At 50.6% G+C, this 24628-nt stretch overlaps 1 protein-coding gene across 1 annotated transcript; it reads left to right on the forward strand.

Annotated features, from left to right (window-relative positions):
• Positions 1 to 1286: 1286 nt before the first annotated feature.
• Positions 1287 to 24527, forward strand: HNF1A (HNF1 homeobox A). Its single transcript, XM_038763650.1, has 10 exons — positions 1287 to 1737; positions 15431 to 15630; positions 16060 to 16246; positions 17268 to 17509; positions 17785 to 17942; positions 19313 to 19514; positions 19892 to 20083; positions 20336 to 20457; positions 21371 to 21512; positions 23108 to 24527. Exons 1-10 carry the CDS (start codon positions 1424 to 1426, stop codon positions 23233 to 23235), a joined length of 1887 nt encoding a protein of 628 aa, XP_038619578.1. The 5' UTR covers positions 1287 to 1423; the 3' UTR covers positions 23236 to 24527.
• The last annotated feature ends 101 nt before the right edge of the window (positions 24528 to 24628 follow it).

Here is a 24628-nt window from a genome sequence, read left to right on the forward strand (position 1 = left end):
GCAATGCCTGTCACTTGGCCAGAGAGTTGGGTTGGGGGCTGGATTTTCAGCGAGACCCTCCCAAACACTGAGGTGCCAGAGGAACTCCAAGGACCCAGCATTGGCCTGGGAATCAGAACTCCTGCTATTTCCCATGGTGTGACTTTTGGTGAGTTTCTTCTCTCCTGGTGTCTTCTCCCTAAAAGAAAGGGAAAATAGATCATTCTTCCCCCTCAAATCCCCACCCTGCTTCCTAACATACCCGTCACTACCCTCTTTTCTCTCTGAAAATAAATGAGATAATGCTGAAATTTGGGTGACAGTTGGAGTCTCTAGATCCTTCTAGGCCGCCCCTCCCTCCTACCCACTGTCCTCTGCCTCTGGGCAGGACCGCACCTAAACCATTTGAACCAACGGACATAAAGCCCAGTCTTGGAAGTCTCCAGGGCCAAATATCTCACAGCCTCCCCTCAGTAACTGGCAGTCCTTTGGAAAGTTCTTTCTTCTTTCTATAATAAATCTCCCCTGCCATGATTTAATCGTATTTCCTCTTATTCAGTCCTCAGTGTGATAGTCCCCACTTTCCTGTACAGCTCCTTCTCCCCTTTAAGCTCCATGAGGTTGATGTGTGGGTGTTCTGAAGGGAAAGAATTGATCCCCAAGGGGGCCCTCAACATGACCAGGAGCCCAGTTACAACCTGGAATGCCATAAATTCTGACCCCCGGCTACCAGGGAGTGGCAGGGATAGCAATCCCGCACGTTGTTCTGGCCCCAGAGATCAGGGAGTGGCAAGAAAGTAATCTTGCACGTTGCCAGAAGGAGGCTGCTCTGGGGATAGTTAGCAGAGGTGTCACCCTGGGCCTTGGTGGTCTGGAGCAGACAGAGCTGGAGGGGACGGCTCTGCCCACTCAGTTGCCTGTCTCTGCTTTCTTTCCAGATGGAAACATGGATGAACCCTCCTGTCTCAGCCCTGCCCTAATTCAGTAGTAGACACCCTACTGATCCCTAGGGGGGTCACTGAGATCCAGAGGAGACACTGCCCCTGTGTCTCTGCTTCTCAGAATTGCCCCCTTCCCTGACAGCCTCCTGAGCCCCCCGCCCTCCCCCCCGACCCAGCCCCCAGCACTCCCGATTCTCCCGCTCCCTGCACTCTGCGCGCGCCTGCGGGGCTGAAGTCCAAAGTTCAGTACCTTGGTAAGCACACGGATAAATATGAACCTTGGAGAATTTCCCTGGCTCCAATGTAAACAGAGAGTCCAGGGGCCCTGTGTCAGCGCCGGCTGGCTAGGGCAGGTGTGGGGGGTCTGCAGCATTGGGCTGGTGGGGTTTCGGGGGAGTGAAAAGGGGGAGGCCTGGCTCCACTCCACCAAGGGCTGGCAATAGGGCCATGGTCTAGTCGGGGAACTAGGGTCAGACGGGCAGAGGCGGCCTCCACCAGGAGCCATGGTCTCCAAACTGAGCCAGTTGCAAGCGGAGCTCCTGACCGCTCTCCTGGAGTCAGGGTTGAGCAAGGAGACCCTAATCCGGGCCCTGGGTGAGGCAGAGCCCTACAGCGTGCCCAGCGAGAACAGCTTGGACAAGGGGGAGCCATGTAGCGATCTAACCGAGCTGCCCAACGGGCTGGGGGAGCCCCGGGGCTCAGAGGACGAGACCTCGGACGATGGTGAGGAATTCACACCGCCCATTCTGAAGGAGCTGGAGAGCTTGAGCCCCGAAGAAGCGGCTCACCAGAAAGCTGTGGTGGAGAGACTCTTACAGTAAGACCCCCTCCCGGCCCCAACACCCCCGCCTGCCCACTCCCCTGCTGAGCCCCAGGCCGGGCCCCAGGGTCAAACTCCTTAGTCCCCCAAGGTCAGTTCCCCTGGTCCCCAGGGCTGCCCCAAGCCAGGACCATGTTCAAGGTGATCTTCACACCCCCCTCCTCGGAACCCAAAGGGCAGAATGGTCACCAGCACCACCCCAGCCCGGAGAATCAATGGTGGGGATGTGGAGAGGGGGCACCGAGCCTGGACAAAAGGACAGAGTTGGCAACCCAGCCGCTCCCAGCTCACCCCAAGAATCAGGCTCTGCACAGTCTCTCTAGACAGCCTGGCCTCTCGTGAAGCAAAACCTTCCCCGATAGCTCCGAGTCCTTTCGGAAATGCCCAGGTCCCAACCTATCTGGGAGGTGGGTTGAACTGAGGGACCTGTCCTGGATGGTGGAAGAGTGTAGCTACTCTGAGAGCAGGGGCTAAGTAATCAATCAAGCAATCAATCATATTTATTGAGCGCTTACTTTGTGCGGAGCACTACGTTAAGCATTTGAGAGAGTACGATATAACAGATTTGATGGTCGGAGAAGAGTTCCCACCAACTCTGTGGATAGCAAGTAATCCAAATGGCTCTTACCTGGGGGAAGACAGTGCTCAGGATCGAAGCTTGCTTCTCCCTCCCACTTGTTCTCATGAACGCTCATTCCTCCCTCCCTGTCCTCCATTTTCACTCCCTTTTGTCCTCTCAGACTCTTCCACTGAAATCGGCCCCCATCTGCCCGCATTCCCTCCCTGGGTGATGGCTCTCTCTGCCCAGCCTTCCCTGTTCCCTACTCCTTGGGGCTTTGTTGGGCCCTCAGGGCTGGCTGCACCCCCCCTTCCCCTGGAGGCCTGCCTAGTTACTAATTATCCAGTGCCTTTATTATTTCTTGTTTTATAATTTTATAAATGAAAAGCCCCTGATAAGCCATGTGATCATTAACTTCGACAGTTGTGTTCCTGGGAAGACATGGCGGCCAAGAAGGGCCTTAGCTTCTCAGATCCATCTCAGAAATCTCTCAGCCTGACCCTCCTTCCTGTTCTGGCCACGGGACACTTTGGGACCTGGAGGCCGAGGGATGTAGCTCCTTCTCAGGATCCAGGAGCCTCTCCGTCCGATATCCTGACCTCCCTCTCAGGGCAGTCTCTGGAGTGAGACCCACTGTTGGGTAGGGACTGTCTCTATATGTTGCCAACTTGTACTTCCCAAGCGCTTAGTACAGTGCTCTGCACACAGTGAGCATTCAATAAATATGATTGATTGATTGATTGATTAAGGGGGCTGTGCTATATCCAGTCCCTGCTAGAGGCTCCTGCTCACCAGACCCTAAGGCCAGTTTGGAGGTTGAATATAGAGGCGGGGAGGTGGGTAGGGCATACCCGGAGGGGTCTTGTCCCCAAGGTGCCTCAACCCTCTCTTCCTGCCAGGGCAGAGTTGTCAAAGAGACCCCCCAAGGACTTGGAAGAAAGGAAGAGTCCCTGGGGCATTCCTGGCCAGAACCCAGCTGGGGGCCTGAAGAAATTAAGCAGAATCCTAGGGCCAGAGGGGCCAAGAAGGGGTTCCATTCTCTTGGCAGATAGCCTGGGGCAAAGTGTACTCTTTGGCTGGGGGATGGGGCCAAGAGAGAACATCCTGTCCCAGGGAGAGGGCGAAGCCAATTAGGGGGTCTCAGAGGCCATCTCTAGGACTGGAGCTGTGGCATTCCACTGGGGTAGCTCAGGGTGGGTCTCTGGGCCTGGTCAAGCCAGGCCCGAACCAGTGGGAAGAAAATCCTGCCGGGCGGTCTTACCTGGCTAGGGCAGAATCAGTCTCTGGAGTCAGTGGCCAAGTGGTGAGGGCTCTATCCGGGGTCCCAGGCCCCACCCAGGAGCTGAGGCCAGAAGGAGAGAGTATGAGAGAGAGAGAAAAGGGAGACAGAAGAAGAAAAGGCAAATGGAGAAGAGGGAAAGCTGGAGAGAAAGGTCAGGGAAAAGCTAAGAAGAAAAGTGGAGAGAGGAACAGAGGGAAGGGGAGGGGAGGCCAGAGTGCTGCATCCCCTGCTCTGGGATTGGGTTTTCTTTAATGCTAACAGCTTGATATTTACTTTCCATTTAAATTGGAGATGTTGCTATAAATTATCAACCAGCCCCTTGTTCCTGCAGAGTTTATAACTAACCACCTGGGTTACTTATTGTTCAGGTAACAAAAGGGAGGTGAAAACGCCCTGGAAAAAAAGGGCCCTCAAAGCCCAGGACTGGGAAAGTGGCTGGAAGGAGACCTGGGGAGCTGGAGATCTAGGAGGAGGGGGCGCTTGGGGTTAGGGCCCGGCCTGGAGACCAACACTGACCCAAAAGAGGCAAACTTTGGGCAGATTCAGGGGATCTTTGTTCCGAAAAGAAACTGGCTGCATGATCGGGCAGCTGGGAAATAAGACATGATTAATGGCTCAGTTTCAAGAAGACCAAAGCCCAGTCAAGAGGCTAGTTACCTCCCAGACCCAAGAGAGGAGCCACACCAAGACAGGGGTGTAGCCTCAGAAACGGAATAATCTTGATGGAAGCTCCTTAAAGAAACTTAATCTGTTGGTTTTCTCCAGCATCTGGAAGACCTTACTGAGAAAGGAAACCCTGAGCCTCCTGAAACTGCTAATGATGATTGCAAAATATTAGTAACAGTTATAGCCAATAATTCGGATTTCTTTGGCATCTTTCTTCCTAGGAATGCAAAGTTCTTTCCCTTCTCTCATCCCCACAGTATTTTTTTAATTAAAGCTTTTGCTGTGGCAGTTGAATTAATATGCACACTCACACACAGAAAGTCATAAAAACCAAAATGTACATTACGATTTTCGAGTTCCATTCAAACCTAATCCATTGAACATGTTCTAGTCATTCTTTTCATTTGGTTTATTGCTCTTCCTTTTCTTTATAAATAAATTAAACCTTAGTCTCCATATCCATTGAACTCTTTCCCAATTTTCTAATTTTATTATCCATGATTTTAAAAAATTCATCCACTGAGTTTCTGTGCTGTTCTTAAAAATGTTCCATGTTTCTGAAAAATGTCTTGATCCCTATTGCGTTCAGTTTTAGAAGTTCTTCATTCCCCTTCTTGTATCTTATTATGTCAATCTCTAATAGGTCAGGCTCTGGTTAAGGAAGCCAGGAATACCCTATTATGTTCTTTTAGGATTCCTCTCTTTAACTGCTTATTGCTCCAGGGTATAGCTTGTCCATAACTCTTCTTTATTTCATATTGCCTTCATTAACAAGGACCTCTTCATTCTCCACATGCCACCTACCATTACCTTTTTGTCCCAGTTCTGTCTCAATCACTCAATCAGCTCTCCCCCTCTTAACCTCAGTGATCTCTTACTACAACCCAGTCCACACATTTTGCTCTTCTAAAGCCAATCTACCTACTGTACCTCACTCTCGACCGTCTCACCGACAAAGCCTTGCCTGTGTCCTCCCTCTGGCCTGGAACTCCCTTCATATCCAACAGACCCCCACACTACCAGTCTTCAAAGCCCTGATAAAATCATATCTCCTCCAAAATGCCTTCACTGACTAACCCATTTCCCCATATTCATTCGTTCAATTGTATTTATTGAGCGCTTACTCTGTGCAGAGCACTGTACTAAGCGCTTGGGAAGTACAAGTCGGCAACATAGAGAGAACAGTCCCTACCCAAAAACGGACTTATGTATTATAAGACCACCCTTCTTCATCACTTATGCACTTAAATGCTTTGATACTCACCTCATCCCCAGTCCCACTGCACTTATTTATATAACTAAAGATCTTGAGCCTGGGCTCAATCCAGTTTCCCCATAATCCAGAGGAGCCCAATCTGTTCCTTAGTCTCTGCCATTTCCTCTATCTGAAACTATTTTAATGTCTGTCTCCCTCTTTAGACTACAAGCTCCATGTGAGCAGGCATCATGACTACCAATTCCTTTGTACTGTAACCTCCCCAGTGCTTCATACAGTGCTTTGCATACAGTAAGCACTCGATAAATACCATTGATTGATTTTTTTTAATTTCAGTATTGGCTGCCCTTTCCCATTTCCTAGCCTCAGAATTCACCTTATTTTACTTTAAAAATTTCATTTTGTGAGTCCTTCCTTTCCTTTCCTTCCCAAATTCCTGTCATTCATTCATTCAACGTATTTATTCATTCATTCATTCAATCGTATTTATTGAGCACTTACTGTTTGCAGAGCACTGTACTAAGCGCTTGGGAAGTACAAGTTGGCAACATAACATATAGAGACGGTCCCTACCCAACAACGGGCTCACAGTCTAGAAATCTTTTCATTCATTCTGTTATTTTCTTTTATCAATAGTTATTATATGCTGCACCTTTCCATGTTCTCATCATCTTTCTTTTCATGGGGTCAATCTAGGTGGATGGTACCTAAAGAAGGTATGTAGAGAAGCAGCTTGGCTCAATGGAAAGAGCACGGGCTTGGGAGTCAGAGGTCATGGGCTCAAATCCCGGCTCCGCCAATTGTCAGCTGTGTGACTTTGGGCAAGTCATTTAACTTCTCTGTGCCTCAGTTACCTCATCTATAAAATGGGGGTGAAGACTGTGAGCCCTACGTGGGACAATCTGATCACCTTGTATTCTCCCCAGTGCTTAGAACAGTGCTTTGCACATAGTAAGTGCTTAACAAATGCCATCATTATTATTATTATTACCTAAAACATCTGACCTAGCTCTTCTCCTACCTCTCCTTATTTAACCTGTAGTATTGGTAGAACAGAACACAGATTAATTCTACTTTCCAGAGGCTCCATCTACTGAGGATCATTATGTTTGTACCTTCGAGTAGGACTGATAATTTTACCCACAAAAATATCTTTTTCAGTCCTCTCAGACACCTCCAGATATAATCTATATTAAAAATTGGGATTAAAAATGACAAAATTAACTGAAGACTGCTTCCTGGTGACATTTTCCAACAGTGGCTTCTCCTTCTTTTAGCTTTATTTCCCAATTTGCTTAGAGCCATCTTTCCCTCTAGATTAGAACTGCAAGAATGAGAGATGTTCATCCTCCTTTTAGGATGGATTCAATGTTTCTTTTTTCTTCTCTTTCCCTCTTGCAATGGAACACCTTCACAGAGTCACGTTAAATCATAAAACTATGCCTCACTGCCATCTGTATGCGTACATAAGCAATTTTGGCCCTGGAAGGCTCACTGTTCCTATTTTTTCATCTTTTCATTATACAGGACTCCTCTCCCTAGCATATTTTCGGACCAATTATTCATGGACTTCACCCACAACAGAGACTACCCAGACACCCTTTTCTAACCTCTCAACACCCTATTACCTACCCCCATCCATTCACTTTACTGTTCATTCACTAGTTTTATATAATAACTTCAAGTGACTCATCAAATTCATTTGAATTCCATATATTTCCATTGTCTTAAATAACCCAGAAGAATCTCACCTACCCAGACATCTTGAGCGTGGGCTCAGTCCAGATATCCCATCATCCAGATGAACTCAATCTCTCACTTCCTGTCCATTGCACACAATATGAGTATTGAATATTGTCCGCACAAATCTGCACAACTTCCCATGAGAAGCAGCGTAACCTAGTGGGTGGAGTGCAGGCCTAGGGGTCAGAAGGACCTGGGTTCTAATCCTGGTTTTGCCACTTGTCTAATTCTGGTTCTGCCTCTTGTCTGTTGTATGACTTTGAGAAAGTCATTTCACTTTCATTCATTCATTCATTCAATCAATCGTATTTATTGAGTGCTTATTGTGTGCAGAGCACTGTACTAAGCAGTGTACTGAGGCACTTCTCTATGCCTCAGTTCCCTCACCTGTAAAATGGGGATTAAGAATATGAGTCCTATGCGAGACAGGGACTCTGTCCAATCCAATTTGCTTGTATCCACCCCAGTACTCAGTTCAGTGCCTGGCACATAGTAAGTGCGTAGGAAATACTACAATTATTATTATTATCTCGCCATTATTCTTACCTCATTGCAGTTTTCTCCACTGGTTTCCTTTAGTTCCATCCCCAATGTGACAGGCAGCACCACAGACTCTGATGCAACCTGGAAGTGGCGCTGAAGGGGCTCTGGGGAGCTCTCACTGCTTCTCCCGAGGCTTAGTGGAAAGAGTCCAGGCTTGGGAGTCAGAGGTCATGGGTTCTAATCCTGCCTCTGCCACTTATCAGCTGTGTGATTTTGGGCAAGTCACTTCACTTCTCTGTGCCTCATCTGTAAAATGGAGATTAAGACTGGGAGCCCCACGAGGGACAATTTAATTACCTTGTATCTACCCCAGTGCTTAGAACAGTGCTTGGCACATAGTAAGCACTTAACAACTACCATCATCATCATCATCATTATTATTATTGTTCTCCCAGGACCCCTGCAGTCCAAGGAGGGGGTATGGGCTGGGAAGAGGGCAACCAGCTGCAGGGACCATCAACAAGAGTCCTCAGGGATCCTGTAGTTTCTTGTCAAGCTTTACTTTTGAGATTCCACCAAAAACAGCCCAGATAACCAGCAATCTGCAATAATGGCAGTCCAGGTTCTACTTCAGCTGGCTCTTGTTCTAAAGAAAGTTTGTTCCTGGTCCAAATTACTGCAGAACATAACTTGATTCAAACAGCGGTGTTTAAGGAGCACCTACTGAGTGCTCTACATATGAGAGAACAGCAGAAGATGAGGACAGGAATGCTCCCTGTTCTCAGGGAGTTTACAATCTAATGGGTTGTCCTCCATTTTAGGGAGGCTCAGTGATCTCTTTTATGTTCAATCAATCGATCAATCATATTTATTAAGCACTTAGAGTATGCAGAGCACTCTGCTTGGGAGAGTATGATATAACAATACAAGAGACACATTCCCCACACCAACCAGTTCTTAATTTCTTCCCTTCATTCCTTTCCTTTGTGCTTCTAAGGCCTGGTTTGTCTGCGATTTTTGATAATCTATGCATTCTGTATTTAATGCTTTCAGTGGTCTGCAGCTCTTACTAGTCTTTTCATCCTTTATTAAACAGGATTATGAGCAATCCTTGAGTGGGTGTTGTGGTCTTATCTCCTTCTGTTCAGGCTACAGAAGGTTTATTAATTTCCCCTACAAACTCTTCATAGAAATCTGCCCTGCTTCAAGTCACATCTGGTGCATCCTTTCCTTAGAAAGCTCACTCTGGGCCAAAGTTTTTGAATACTATTTCAGGTTCTAATTCCTTAATTATAATAATAAAATAACAATAATAGCAATAATAATAATATCTAAGTGCTTACTATGTGCCAAGTTTGTACTAAGCCTTGGGGTAGATAACACATAATCAGGTCCCACAAGGGGCTCACAGTCTAAGAAGGAGGGAGAACAGTCGAGGGGACTGAGGCACAGAGAAGTTAGGTGACTTGTCCAAGATAACTCAGCAGGTTGGTGGTGGAGCTGGGATTAGAACCTTGGTTTTCACTAGATCACTCTGCTTCTGTGTATGTGCCTTAGGGGTGCGTCCATCAATCGCTGTCTTTTTCTGGATATTTTCCTGTTCCCACCAAACTTGAACAGAATTTGGTCATTAATATCTTGAACATTTCTATTCACTGGCTATTTTTATCTTCAGTGACATCATAGTTTTCCTTTCCTTTCACCTGGGGTAATTATTTCCAAATAAGATGTATGCAGTGTTCAACATAGATTTGCTCAATAGGATCACTAGAAGGAATTTCAGCAGTTTCCTCAGCGCTTTTTCCTTGGACTTTCACACAACTGTATCATAAATTACCCATAAACTTAAATTTACCTCAAATTATTTTGTTTCCGGATTTCGGATCAGTCTTGTATGCCCCCTGGGTTGATTTTTGAAGATAAAGAGATTCCTCTCGCTGGAGCCCAGCATTCTGGAAGATCCTCTTCCTTTCAAAGATTCTGTGGGTGCCTGGGCATGGCCCTGGCCGCATGAGGAGAACGACTCCCAGAAAGGGGCTGTGGCTTGTCCCAAGACACCCACTGAGGCAGTTGTAAATTTGGGACCCAAAACTAGAACCCTCACCTCTGAACTTCTCAGTCCAGAATCTTTCCCTCAACTTCTCTGTCCCCAGAGAAACAGGACCCTGGGGCTCATCAAGTCCATCGTCTTCACTCTAAATGCCCTCGGCATGGGTTGAGGCTGGAATCTTCCTGTTTCCCATGCAATAGAGAGAGATGCTAAGGCATAAAGAAAAGAGTTTTGCCTAGTTGGAATCAGGCTCAGCCTTTGTCCCCCTCCACTTTCCGTACCCCCTCTAGAAAAGCAGCATGGCTTAGTGGATAGAGCCCAGTCCTGGGAGTCAGAAGGACCTGGGTTCTAATTCTGGCTGTGCCACATGTCTGCTCTGTGACCTGGGGCAAGTCACTTCACTTCCCTGGGCCTCAGTGACCTCATCTGTAAAATGGGGATTAAAACTGTGAGCCCCAGGTGGGACAGGGACTGTGTCCAACCTGCTTAATTTGTATCTACCCTAGCCCTTAGAACAATGCTTGGCACATAGTAAGTTCTTAACCAGTACCATTATTATTATTAATGATAATAGTAATAATAATAGTGTAAAGATAGTGTTGATCTTCCTGCTATATAAGGGCTGTTTGTTGCAACAAGATGGGATGGATCCCAGTCCTGGGAGTCTTGCTCTATGTCCGGAAACACTGCTGGCCCGCCGCTCCCAGAGCCCTCTCTGCCAGTATTAGCACCAGGGTGATCCTCACATCCCACCAGGAGCTGCTGGGGAGAGTGGCAGAGGGCAGGACACAGGAGAGGGAGATAGAGGGTGGGGCAGGATAAGTTTTAAGGCAAAAAAGCAGAAACACATCCTGCAGAGTCACATTAGTTCTGTGGCCTAATAATGGCATCTTCCCCGGTCTTTGACTCCCAAACTCTCGGCTGAGGACCTGGCCCAAGTCTGGCCTTCCTTCTCAGATCTTTCAGGCCAGTCAGGAAGAGGAGGAAGAGGAATAAGAGAAGAAAGAATAAGAAGAGAAGAAAGAGGAAAGGAAAACAGGCCCCACAGGGGGATCCCCACTTGGGCCCAAAATTGGGGGCTCCGCCCAGCCCAACCCACGCCAGTTCCTACCCACATTTGACCCAGCCTGCCCGGATCAAGCATGCCACCCTGTTCCCTTCCCATGCTGGACCAGGCCTGGACAGTAATAATAATGATGCTAATAGAAATAATAATTGTGATATTTACTATGGGCTTACTAAGTGCACTGGGATAGCTATAATAGAAGCAGCATGGCTCAGTGGAAAGAGCATGGGTTTGGAGTCGGAGGTCATGGGTTCAAATCCCGGCTCCACCAGTTGTCAGCTGTGACACTTGGGGCAAGTCACTTAACTTCTCTGTACCTCAGTTACCTCATCTGTAAAATGGGGATTAAGACTGTGAATCCCCTGTGGGACAACCTGATCACCTTGTAACCTCCCCAGCGCTTAGAACAGTGCTTTGCACATAGTAAGCACTTAGTAAATGCCATCATTATTATTATTAGTAGAAGTAGTAGTAAATTGGATACAGTTCATGTTCCATATGGAGCTCACAGTCTGAAAGGGAGGGAGAACAGGAATTGAATCCACATGTAACAAATGAGGAAATGGAAACACAAGGAAGGCCCAAGGTCACTCAGCAGGCAAGGGAAGGAGTCGGGATTAGAACGCAGGAATCCCAGACTCTCACCTAGGCCAGGCTGCTACCTTCCAACTCTGAATCAAACAGAAAGTGAATTCAGAGTAATTGTTCACATATGGCATTATGTGAGGAAAGTGAATCCCAAGGTGGCCCAGTTTCACTTTCAAATTGGTAGGGACTCAGGTGCTGAACTGCACAGCCTCTTCCTGAGAATGGGGGATCTCAGGAGGGCTGAGGGGTATTCACAACAATCCTAAACCCAGCCAGGATGGCTTTGCCCAGGTCTGACCTGGGAACGCGGCTGAGTCTGGTTCTTGTGAGGCTTTCTTTCAAGGCTTCCTCCCCTCCTCAGACCTGCCCTACCCCCCTGGGCCCCCTCCACCAGAGACACCTGGCCAGTAGGGAGAGAGGAAAGGGATTCTAGCCAGCTGTTCAGTCGCAGAAATCAAATAAAATGTTTGCACTGAGCTGGGTGGACTTTGGCCTGCTTATCATATCGCCTGGCTAGCAACTCAAAGTCAACATGGCAGGCAGTAGGGCTGGGCAGCAAAAATGGAATAGGGCTTCCAGGAGAGAGAGAGTAGAGAGGTTAAGATGGAAAACAGGAGGTGGGACATGGTGAGAGGGAACCAAGGGAAGTAACCTAAAGGGACTCAGGAGAGCAGGAGCTCTAGCATTACCGGCTTTACCTCCTTGGTCCCAATCATTCCCCTCACCCTAATGGAGTTGGACTTTACCGATTATCATTATTTTAAAAGACATTTGTTAAGCGCTTACTAGGTGCCAGGCAGTGTTCTAAATGCGAGGGTAGATACAAGATCATCAGGTTGGACTCAGTCCCTGTCCTACATGGAGCTCACAGTCTTAATCCCCGTTTTACAGATGATGTCACTGAGGCCCAGAAAAGTGAACTGACTTGCCCAAGGTCACAAAACAGACAAGTGGTGGAGCTGGGATTAGAACCCAGGACCTTCTGATGCCCAGTCATGTTCTCTATCTACTAATCCACACTAATCTATCTCATTATTATCATTATCATCATCATTATTACGTTTGTTAAGTGCTTATTATGGGTCAAGCGCTATTCTAAGTGCTGGGGTAGATGCAAGTTAATCAAGTCAGACACAGTCCATGCGTGTTTCTATGCCTCCCTGGTGAGTAATAATAATAATAATTTTGGTATTTGTTAAGCAGTTACTGTGCCAAGCGCTGTACAAAGCGCTGGGATGGATACAAGCAAATTGGGTTGGACACGGGCCCTGTCCCACATGGCGCTCACATATTTTACAGATGAGGTAACTGAGGCCCAGAGAATCAATCAATCAATCGTATTTATTGAGCGCTTACTGTGTGCAAACCACTGTACTAAGCACTTGGGAAGTACAAGTTGGCAACATATAGAGACAGTCCCTACCCAACAGTGGGCTCACAGTCTAAAAGGGGGAGACAGAGAATAAAACCAAACATACTAACAAAATAAAATAAATAGAATAGATATGTACAAGTAAAATAAATAAATAAATAGAGTAATAAATATATACAAACATATATACATATATACAGGTGCTGTGGGGAAGGGAAGGAGGTAAGATGGGGGGGAATGGAGGGGGACGAGGGGGAGAGGAGCGAAGGGGCTCAGTCTGGGAAGGCCTCCTGGAGGAGGTGAGCTCTCAGTAGGGCCTTGAAGGAAGGAAGAGAGCTAGTTTGGTGGATGGGCAGAGGGAGGGCATTCCAGGCCAGGGGGAGGACGTGGGCCGGGGGTCGACGGCGGGACAGGCGAGAACGAGGTACAGTGAGTAGATTAGCAGCAGAGGAACGGAGGGTGCGGGCTGGGCTGGAGAAGGAGAGAAGGGAGGTGAGGTAGGAGGGGGCGAGGGGATGGACAGCCTTGAAACCCAGGGTGAGGAGTTTCTGCCTGATGCACAGATTGATTGGTAGCCACTGGAGATTTTTGAGGAGGGGAGTAACATGCCCAGAGCGTTTCTGGACAAAGATAATTCGGGCAGCAGCATGAAGTATGGATTGAAGTGGGGAGAGACACGAGGATGGGAGATCAGAGAGAAGGCTGATGCAGTAGTCCAGATGGGATAGGATGAGAGCTTGAATGAGCAGGGTAGCGGTATGGATGGAGAGGAAAGGGCGGAGCTTGGCAATGTTGCGGAGCTGAGACCGGCAGGTTTTGGTGACGGCTTGGATGTGAGGGGTGAATGAGAGAGCGGAGTCGAGGATGACACCAAGGTTGCGGGCTTGTGAGATGGGAAGGATGGTAGTGCCATCAACAGAGATGGGAAAGTCAGGGAGAGGGCAAGGTTTGGGAGGGAAGACGAGGAGTTCAGTCTTTGACATGTTGAGCTTTAGGTGGGCAGACATCCAGATGGAGATGTCCTGAAGGCAGGAGGAGATGCGAGCCTGGAGAGAGGGGGAGAGACCAGGGGCAGGGATGTAGATCTGGGTGTCATCAGCGTAGAGATGATAGTTGAAGCCGTGGGAGAGAATGAGGTCACCAAGGGAGTGCGTGTAGATCGAGAACAGAAGGGGACCAAGCACTGAACCTTGGGGAACCCCCACAGTAAGGGGATGGGAGGGGGAGGAGGAGCCTGCAAAACAGACTGAGAATGAACGACCGGAGAGATAAGAGGAGAACCAGGAGAGGACGGAGTCTGTGAAGCCAAGGTCAGATAGCGTGTTGAGGAGAAGGGGGTGGTCCGCAGTGTCAAAGGCAGCTGAGAGGTCGAGGAGGATTAGGACAGAGTATGAGCCGTTGGATTTGGCAAGCAGGAGGTCATTGGTGACCTTTGAGACGGCAGTTTCTGTGGAATGTAGGGGACAGAAGCCAGACTGGAGGGGGTCGAGGAGAGAGTTGTTGTTGAGGAATTCGAGGCAGCGCGTGTAGACAACTCGTTCGAGGAGTTTGGAAAGGAATGGTAGGAGGGATATGGGGCGATAACTAGAAGGTGAGGTGGGGTCAAGAGAGGGTTTTTTTAGGATGGGAGAGACATGGGCATGTTTGAAGGCAGAGGGGAAGGAACCAGTGGAGAATGAGCAGTTGAAGTTGGAAGTTAAGGAGGGGAGAAGGGATGGAGCGAGAGATTTCATGAGATGAGAGGGAATGGGGTCAGAAGCACAGGTGGCCGGAGTAGCACTTGAGAGGAGGGAGGAGAACTCCTCTGAGGATACTGCTGGGAAGGATGGGAGAGTAGCAGAGAGTGTTGAGAGCCGGGGGGTTGGAGAAGGGGGGGAAGTGACTTTGGGGAGGTCGGACCTGATGGATTTAATTTTGTTAATGAAGTAGGAGGCCAGATTGTTGGGGGTGAGGGAAGGAGGAGGGAGAGGAACCGGGGGCCGGAGAAGGGAATTGAATGTATGGAAGAGCTGGCGGGGGTGATGGGCATGGGAGTCAATGAGGGAGGAGAATAGTTTTGTCTGGGAGAGGAGAGGGCTGAGTTAAGGCAGGAAAGGATAAACTTGAAGTGAACGAGGTTGGCATGGTGTTTAGACTTTAGCCAGCAGCGTTCGGCCGCTTGAGCATAAGAGCGAAGGAGGCGGACAGTGGCAGTGATCCAGGGCTGTGGGCTAGTGGTACGAGTGGCGAAGGGAAAGGGGAGCGAGTGAGTTTAGCTGAGTAGAAAGGGTAGAGTTGAGAACAGTAATCTGATCATCAAGACTGGGTAGAGAGGAGAGGGCGGCGAGGTGAGGTGTGAGGCGCTCCGAAAGATGGATGGGGTCAAGAGAGCGGAGATCTCTGTGAGGGAGTAATATGGATTTACGGGGGAAAGGAGTGTGAGTGAGGAGGCAGGTGAGAAGATTATGATCAGAGAGAGGGATTTGACTTGCCCAAGGTCACACAACAGACAAGTGGTAGAGCTGGGATTAGAACCCACCACCTTCTGTCTCCCAGGGCAAGCTACCCAAAGTTGAACAAGCAGGATTCATCAGACATGGGGGTCCCAAATCTTGTCTCCAGGGCTGGGCAGGGCCAGGCCAAAGGACAGCCTCAGTGAGCGGGCTCTGCCTTCTGCTCCTCCCAGGGAAGATCCATGGCGGGTGGCAAAGATGGTGAAGTCATATCTGCAGCAGCATAACATCCCTCAGAGGGAGGTGGTGGACACCACGGGCCTCAACCAATCCCACCTCTCTCAGCACCTCAACAAGGGCACCCCTATGAAGACCCAGAAGAGAGCCGCCCTCTACACCTGGTACGTCCGCAAGCAGCGAGAGGTGGCCCAGCGTAAGTACCAAGCGTCAGCCGGGATGGCGTGAGGAGGCCAGGGCTGCCCTCCCCGGGAGCACTGGAGAAGTTTGAGAGTGTTGGGATGACAGATGTCAGGAGATCGTCCCGGGGAGCCAGATTCCACCCCTTTCTGTGCTAAGACGACCAGTGTGGAGTCTGCTAGGATCTGTCTTCCTTCTGGGATTGTCTGCCCCTGACCCTGGGCAGCCTTGGGTCTAGTTTACCCGGCCTGGGTACCCCCTCCCTACCCTGGCCCTAAGCCAGAGATCTGAAAGGGTGTCGAGTCCAGAAGGGTATGAGAGGGCAACAGATTTGCTTTCCTCAAAGAGAGGGAGGCCCAAATGTTCATAGGAGCTCAAGGCAGTAGGAGCTGGGACTGGGGACCCAGGGCTGGCAGGCTCTGCCCACAGCTCCCTGTGCCTCCAGAGTTCACCCACGCGGGGCAGGGCGTGCTGGCGGAAGAGCCCTTGGGAGATGAACTGCCCACCAAGAAGGGCAGGAGGAATCGCTTCAAGTGGGGCCCTGCGTCCCAGCAGATCCTGTTCCAGGCCTACGAGAGGCAGAAGAACCCCAGCAAGGAGGAGCGGGAAGCTCTGGTGGAGGAATGCAACAGGTGAACCTGGGGTAGAGGGTGGGGGCCCAGGTTTTGTGGGGGCTGAGACAGAGACTCCATGGAGCTCCATGGAACACTGAACACGCTGGTCTTGAACCTGTGTAGCCAGAAGGCACGTGACGGGGGATTTCACTCCTCACCCATCCCAAGCTGCCTCCACAGGCTCCATCCCTGGCTTTGTCTCTTCCAGGGAGCTGACCTTCTTGTTCATTCATTCATTCGCTCGTATTTATTGAGCGCTTACTGTGTGCAGAGCACTGGACTAAGCGCTTGGGAAGTACAAGTTGGCAACATATAGAGACGGTCCCCACCCAACAACGGGCTCACAGTCTAGAAGGGGGAGACAGACAACAAAACAAAACATATTAAAATAAAATAAATAGAATAAATATGTACAAATAAAATAGAGTAATACATACAAACATATATACATATATGCAGGTGCTGTGGGGAGGGGAAGGAAGTAAGGCAGGGGGATGGGGAGGGGGAGAGGGGGAGAGGAAGGAGGGGACAGTCTGGGGAGGCCTCCTGGAGGAGGTGAGCTCTCAGTAAGGTTTGAAGGGAGGAGAGGGAAGTGCAGGATCATCCTGCCAGGAGAACAGACTGCCTCTGATCTCACAGTTCCCACTTTGTCCTTCTTCCCCTGCTCCCACCTTGTCCACTCCATCTTCTCCTGGCAGAGCCCCTTTCCGGTCCCCAGGCCTCTGGCCAGAAGGTCACCTCCTTTGGCACACTTGCCCCCACCCTATATAATAATAATAATGATGGCCTTTATTAAGTGCTTACTATGTGCAAAGCACTGATCTAAGCGCTGGAGCACTGTTCAAAGTGCTGGACAGTAGCAGCCTGGGCCATTCCTGGCTGGAGAATCCTGGCCCCAAATCTGGTGAGGGAGAGTTAGAGGGATCTCAGGACTTGGGGCTGCCCACAGAGCAGAGATGGGCACCTCCCTGCCAAGGGGCTGTGCTACCTTCATCCTGTTATGGGGACGACTCACGGGTCACTGTGATGCCCCTCACAGGGCTGAGTGCCTCCAGAGAGGCGTTTCCCCATCTCAGGCCCAGGGCCTGGGCTCCAACCTGGTGACTGAGGTGCGAGTCTACAACTGGTTTGCCAACCGGAGGAAGGAGGAAGCCTTCAGACACAAGCTGGCCATGGACACCTACAGCAGCCCCCAGCCTGGCTCCACCCAAACACTGCCTCCTGCACACGGCTCCCCTGTCCTGCCGCCACCAACCGCCCTCTCCCCCAGCAAAGTCCACGGTGAGCACTGACCTCGGAGGAGACCGTTGAGCGCAGCCAGGAGAAGGTCTGGAAAACGAATGGGGGGAAGACTGGGGGCCTTAAGGAGAAAGGTGCTCAGGGGTGAGGGCCTCAGGGCTGTGCTAATGGTGGGAGAAGATTGTTGCCCCGGGGCCTAACTTCATCTAAACTGGGCCTCTGGGGTGGGACTGGTAAAGAGGGACATAAAAAGAGGCCAAAGGAGAGAGGAGATGGAACTAACTGCCTCCTCTCACTTTGCTCATTGACCCCTGCAGGAGTGCGATACGGCCAGCAGCCAACCAGCGAGGCCGAGTCTTCAGGCAGCAGTGCCCACGGGGGCAGTGCCATGGTGACAGCCCCCGCCATCCTGCACCAGGTGTCACCCCCAGGCCTGGAGCCCAGCCATAACCTGCTCAGTGCCGACTCTAAGCTGGTGAGTGTGTGCCCCGCTCTGCTGGGGCCCTGGCTCCGGCCCCCACCCCACCTCTGCCGTCTGGTCTCCTCCTCTAGGACAGGCAGGAGACCGAGAAGACGTGTTCCAGTCAGAGGTGCCAGGGGACTCTCCTCATGCCCACCTGACCCTCTGCCATGTGACGAGGCCGGGGGGTGGAAAAACTAGAAGCAGGGAAATTAGTTCTGTGGCCGGAGCCTCCAGGGCCTAATCAATCAATCAATTGTATTTATTGAGCACTATGCTCAGAGCACTGTGTAAGCACTTTAGAAAGCACAGTGCAACAGAATTGGCAGACACTTTCCCTGCCCATAATGAGCTTCAGTCTAGGCTGGAGAAGTCAGAGTCAACCTGGTCTGCAAACCTGATACTGAACCTCGATATGAGAAGCAGCGTGGCTTCGTGGATAGAGCATGGGCCTCGGAGTCACAAGGACTTGGGTTCTAGTCCCAGTTCTGCCACATGTCTGCTGTGTGACCTTGGGCAAGTCGTTCCATTTCTCTGGGCCTCGGTTACCTCATTTGTAAAATGGGGATTAAGACTGTGAGCCCCATGTGGGACAGGGACTGTTTCCAACCTGATTAACTTGTACCTACCTCAGTGCTTAGAACAGTGCTTGGCACGTAGTAAGTAGTATCATAATAATAATAATTATTATATTGGGGGAATTTGTGACCCCTCAGCTGCCCTGGCCTGGCTTTAGCCACCCTGAGATGGGCCCCATCCCCCCAGTGGCTATAAAATGCCAGGAGATTTTGATAGGTGGTGACTCCCTGAGTGCGATCTCAAAATCTCAGGGACTGGATTTCAAAAATCAAGGATTGAGAGGTGGGAGGCGGGAAATGGTCCTCAACATTGGTTTTTTTTTTCCTTGCTTGTTTTTTATGGTATTTATTAAGCACTTTGTGCCAGACACTATTCTAAGCGCTGGGGCAGATACAAGGTAATCAGGTTGGACACAGTCCATGTCCTACATGGGGCTCACAATCTTAAGCCCCATTTTACAGATGAGGAAACTGAGGCCCAGAGAAGTGAAACGACTTGCCCAAAGTCACACAACAGACAAGTGGCAGAGCCGGGACTAGAACCCAGATCCATCTGATTCCCAGGCCTGGGCTCTATCCACTAGGCCGTGCTGCTTCTCACTATTGCTCTCAAGCTTTTCTTGTGGGGAGACCGTGGTAGGAGAAGCCAAATCCACGGTCCCTCTTGCCTCCCTCCTGTTTCCTTGGGAAGTTGTACTTCCCAAGCGCTTAGTACAGTGCTCTGCACATAGTAAGCGCTCAATAAATACGATTGATGATGATGTTTCCCAGGTTGGCTGTAGTGCTGTCACTTGTTCTCCCCTGCAGGTCTCAGCCCCCGGTGGCCCCCTGCCCCCCGTCAGCACCCTGACGGCTCTGCACAGCCTGGAGCAGGCCCCCTCTGGACTCAATCAGCAACCCCAGAATCTCATCATGGCCTCACTGCCTAGCGTCATGGCTATTGGGGCCGCCGAACCCCCCTCCCTGGGCCCCACCTTCACCAACACTGGTGCTTCCACTCTGGTTATTGGTGAGTCACAGGGGCTAAGGTTGGCGAGGACAAGGCTCCTAGCCCTAAGACCTGGCAGGCCCCCAGAAATCCAGAAAGGGGATTGAAGGGAGGAGAGGGAAGTGTGCTTTGTCCTTTGCTACCCTGCCCTTCTTACCCGTGGAAGGAGAGGGTTTAGTCATTGAACTTCCATCCTAGTGACCCAGTGCAGTGAACATCCAGGCGTCTGTGGGCTGGGTTCTCCAGGCCGAGGCCGGACTCTGGCCGGATCGGGACAGAACTCTTTAATCCCGAGTCGCTCGAGACTGGCTTGGCTGGCTGCTTCCAAGGTCTAGAACAAAGTGGGTGAGAGGAAGGTTGGGAAGGGCTCAGCTGATTGTCCTCTTCCGGCGTTCCAGGCCTGGCCTCGACTCAGGCCCAGAGTGTGCCGGTCATCAACAGTATGGGCAGCAGTCTGACCACCCTGCAGCCAGTCCAGTTCTCCCAGCAGCTGCACCCTTCTTACCAGCAGCCACTCATGCAGCAGGTGCAGAGCCATGTGGCTCAGAGCCCCTTCATGGCCACTATGGCCCAACTGCAGAGCCCCCACGGTAAGGTTTTTCTACAGGGGTAGAAAAGGGAAGCTAAAAGGGGAGGGAGTCCTGCCAGGCTGAAGACCCTGGCACCGCAGCAGGAAGCACGGTCCGGAAGCCATTTCCTTGGGCATTCCCTACCACGCGCTTCCTCGGGTACCGTCGGCTCCACTCACTGGGATTCCGGGCTCGGGGAGAGGGGCGGGGAAGGGCCACGGGATGCCCTACGGTGCCACGCCCAAGGTCTCCTCATGCCCCCTCCTGCTGCAGCCCTCTACAGCCACAAGCCCGAGGTGGCCCAATACGCGCACACCAGCCTCCTCCCGCAGACTATGCTGATCACCGACACTGCCAACCTCAGCGCCCTTGCCAGCCTGACCCCCGCCAAGCAGGTAAGGAGGAAAGGTACAGGCCCCACCGCTACTCCTTTCTTATAAGCTCTCTCCTTCTGAGAAAGTCCATTTTTGTAGAACGCTTTTCTACCAAAATATTCAGGCCATGTTTCCCCTCTCAAGGACCTCCAGTGGTTGCCCATCCACTTCATCAAGCAGAAACGCTCACCATTGGCTTTAAAGCACTCAATCACACTTGCACACTTGGTCCCTCTAATGCTAACTGTACCTTACTCTTGTCTAGCTCACCACCAACGCCCACTTCCTGCCTCTGGTCTAGAACGCCTTCTTTCCTCAAATCTGACAATTACTTTCCCCCCACTTCAAAACCTTACTGAAGGCACATCTCCTCCATAAGGCCTTCCCTGATTAAGCCCTCTTCTCCCTCTCCCTTCTACGTTGCCCTGACTTGCTCCCTTCATTCATCCCCGCTTCCAGCCCCACAGCACTTATGTACATATCTGTAATCTACTTATATTAATGTCTGCCTCCCTCTTTAGACTGTAAGCCCATTGTGGGTAGGGAATGTGGCTGTTATACTATACTTTTCCCAGTGCTTAGTGCAGTGCTTGGCACACAGTAAGTGCTTAATAAATACAATTGACTGACTTTTGGGATAGCCCGCACTCCACTTCATGCCATCCAGAGCCCAACTCCCCTAGCTGAAACGTCATTCAATCGTATTTATTTTTGCACGCTTACTGTGTGCAAACCGTTGTACCAAGCACTTGGGAGATCGTACAGTACAACAAAGACGCATTCCCTGCCCACAACAAAGTCACAGTTTAAAGGGGGGGACACATTAATATACATAAATTATACTCCCCTACCTAGTCTCTTCCTCTTGGGGGGCATCAGCTTCCTCAGCTCCGACCCCACCTCCTCCAGTTGAGTGTCACCTCCATCCCACTAGGTGTTCACTGCGGACTCGGAGACTCCCAATGAGTCGGGGCTCCATACACCAGTGTCCCAGGCGGCCACCATCCACATCCCCAGCCAGGACTCGGGCATCCAGCACCTCCAGCCAGGGCATCGTCTCAGTTCCAGCCCAGCAGGTGAGGCATGCCCCCACTCCCGCCTCCCCAGAACTGGAATCCCAGCTGGGGCCCTGTCGCTTCCCGCGGCTCCAGCCGCACCCAGGGAGCCCAATCCGCACCGCCCGAGGAAAATGGGTAAAACGGGAGCAGAGAGCCTGGTGAGGAGAATAGAGGAATAAGAATCTAGGATATGTGGGGATGGAGCAAAGAAGCACCAGTGGCGGGGGAAGCAGGGTGGAGAGGAAGGAGAGGCAGAGGCCTGCAATTTTATTAAGCAACACCCACCCACCCACCAGGAAAGTGGTACTGCTCCCACTCAGCAACCTCCAGAGGCTGATCGGGCTCCGGAAGGTGCAGGTGGGGCTGGAGGGGTGGAGGAAGAGAGAGGGCTTTGTTTTGCCCCAATTCCAGGTCATCCTCAGCCACAGGAGCCCCCTGAAGCTGGGGATCTGGGAGTCAATAATAGTAAAAATAATAATGGTATTTGTTAAGCGCTTACTATGTGCCAAGCACTGTTCTAAGTGCTGAGTCAAGACTGACTCATTGGCATAGTTCAGTCTGGATCTGCCTCAGAGAAAATCTAATCCCCCAGATCAGTCCTTGACCTCCATGGTGCCCCTCAGACTGGGGAAAACCCAGAGCCACAAGGGACTGCACCAGTCTGGAGCCAAACCACTGAGGCAGGACCAGGACCTAACTAGCCTCTGGTAGTCAGTCGTATTTATTGAGCACTTAACATGTGCAGAGTACAGTGCTCTGCACACAGTAAGCGCTCAATAAATACGATTGATTGATTGATTGACTTGACACCCGTCCACATGTTTTGATTTGTTGTCTGTCTCCCCCTTCTAGACTGTGAGCCCATTGTTGGGTAGGGACTGTCTCTATATGTTGCCGACTTGTACTTCCCAAGCACTTAGTACAGTGCTCTGCACACAGTAAGCGCTCAATAAATACGATTGAATGAATGAATGAAATACTGTACTAAGCGCCTTGGAGAGTACAATGTAACAATAAACAGAAACGTTCCCTGCCCACAACAAGCTTACAGTCTAGAGGACTGGTACAGGTTCACCCTGGGACAGTCATCTCACTGTGGGACCACCCTAGGAAAGAGTTCTCCAAGAAGAACTCCCCTAAGGATCACTCTCCTAAAACTTTTTTGAAATGGTATTTTGGATGCAGTCGCTGTCCCAGGTGGAGCTCACAGTCTTAATCCCCATTTTACAGATGAGGGAACTGAGGCACAGAGAAGTTAAGTGACTTGCCCAGTATCATACAGCAGATAAGCAGCGGAGCCAAGACTAGGAGCCAGGATCTTCTGACGCCCAGGCCTGGGCTCTTTCCACTAGTCTACACTGCTTCTGTGGAAAGCAGAACCGGTTTTCAGGCTGGCTTGGCTGCGGTGAACTTTTCCTGATGATGGGGGAGAGAGAGAGAGCAAAGGAGAGGAAGCACTGCTTTTGCCTGGGTAATGGGGTTTGATTGGTACTGGGGCAGCAACAGCCAGGGAGGGGCAGAGCCATGAACCAGAGCAGGCCTAGGGGTCTGGGGAGAAAGGTGGTAGGTGATGTAAGGAAGCCTGTAACTTCAGTGCCTGTTTGCTTTGCCAGTCTCCTCCAGCAGCCTGGTGTTATACCAGAGTTCCGACTCAACCAACAGCCACAGCCACCTGCTGCCATCCAATCACAGCGTCATCGAGACCTTCATCTCCACGCAGATGGCATCCTCCTCTCAGTAACCATGGCGACTGGGCTGGCAGGAGCGTCCCCTTCTGGGAAGGGCACTGGCCCAGCCTTTTGCTGGGAAGAGACTGGAGCTGGCCCACATCTGCGGGCAGCCCCTACCCGCCTCTCCCTCACCTGCACAGCCACAGCAGGGGCAGAGCCTTTCTCAGGAAAAGTTTTTAGGAGACCGGCTAGTGAAGAGCCCTCATTCTGACCTCCACATCCCTCTCCAGCTTCAGGGAACAAGGTGAATCTGGGGGATTCTGGAGACGCCCAACTGGGTCTGGTTCCAGACATACCACAGGCCTTCAGCCTGATGCCAATCTCTGCCCTCTCAATGTCCTCTTTCTCTAGAAAGGTGGAACAGAAGCCTGGGGCACTTTATACTATGGAACTGAAGACCACTCCACTTAGCAGAAGAAAGGAGGGGTCTTTCACCTGAAGTTCAGGTTTGGAGGTGTCAGAGCAAGGTTGGGGAGACGGCAGGGAAGAGAGGCTCCTGCCTCAGGGACTGTGCCACTTCCGCCTTAGATTCTAGACCAACCACAAACCTCAGCCCCCATCCTTCCCGGAAAGCCTGTAGCCAGTACCCATGCTAACTTGGGGGAGGGAGAATTCATCTCACCCAGCAATACCCAGGAGGTGCCCCTTAACAGGCAGTAGATAAAACTCCAGGAGCCCAATCCCTCCCAGCCAGCTAGAATCCTCAGGTCCCCCAGTCCTATCTAGCTGCCACTTTAGCCTCCTCTGGTACCCAATCTGGATTCTCCTTCCTCCCACCTTCCTTTCCATTTCTTAGGCATCTGGGAATCTCTGAACTTCTGAGTTCCAAGCCCCATTTGAGCTGGTGGTTCCTAAGGCTGCAGCTTTCCAGGCAGGACCACTCGCCTCCTCTACTATAGACACAGCCCAATTTTCACTAGCAGCGCAGTATGGGGCGCTGATAGATACTGGGAAGGCCACATTCCCAGGCAACACTGAGGATGACAGAATTTAAATGTACTCTGTGGAAGAGGGGAGGGATGGGTGCAGTTATGTAGGGTTCAAGAAAAGAGAATCCTTTAGACATCCCTTACAGTTGCTGGTAACTACTGGCTATGGAGGAAAAAAAAGTCTAAACCATGGCAAATTGCACCCTTCTGGTTTTTCCAATGAACAGCTGGTCTGTGAAGGAGGGGAGGGAAAACCTGAGGATCTGAACAGAAGCTCTCCCCTTCATATGCTTGAAGGGCCCCCACTTAGGATACCCAGGGCTCTGGAAGTTGAGACCGAGAGGAGGGACTCAACACTGCAGCTGCTTGCTCCCTGCAGGGGGTAATCCTGTAAATATATTTAACTTTCAGTAAAGTGAGAGAAAAAAAGAAACCATATTCTGTTCATGAACTTGCAACAGAGATCTGTTGCGGG

The sequence above is a fragment of the Tachyglossus aculeatus genome, chromosome 21, assembly GCF_015852505.1.
Source record: "Tachyglossus aculeatus isolate mTacAcu1 chromosome 21, mTacAcu1.pri, whole genome shotgun sequence".
Classification (NCBI taxonomy): domain Eukaryota; kingdom Metazoa; phylum Chordata; class Mammalia; order Monotremata; family Tachyglossidae; genus Tachyglossus; species Tachyglossus aculeatus.

Bases quoted from the DNA above. Each gene is read 5' to 3' on its own strand.
- HNF1A (XM_038763650.1), top strand. From the start codon at position 1,424: ATGGTCTCCAAACTGAGCCAGTTGCAAGCGGAGCTCCTGACCGCTCTC. The intron at 15,631-16,059 runs GTAAGTACCAAG...CTGTGCCTCCAG, and splicing joins GCAGCGAGAGGTGGCCCAGC to AGTTCACCCACGCGGGGCAG. The intron at 20,084-20,335 runs GTAAGGTTTTTC...CTCCTGCTGCAG, and splicing joins CCAACTGCAGAGCCCCCACG to CCCTCTACAGCCACAAGCCC.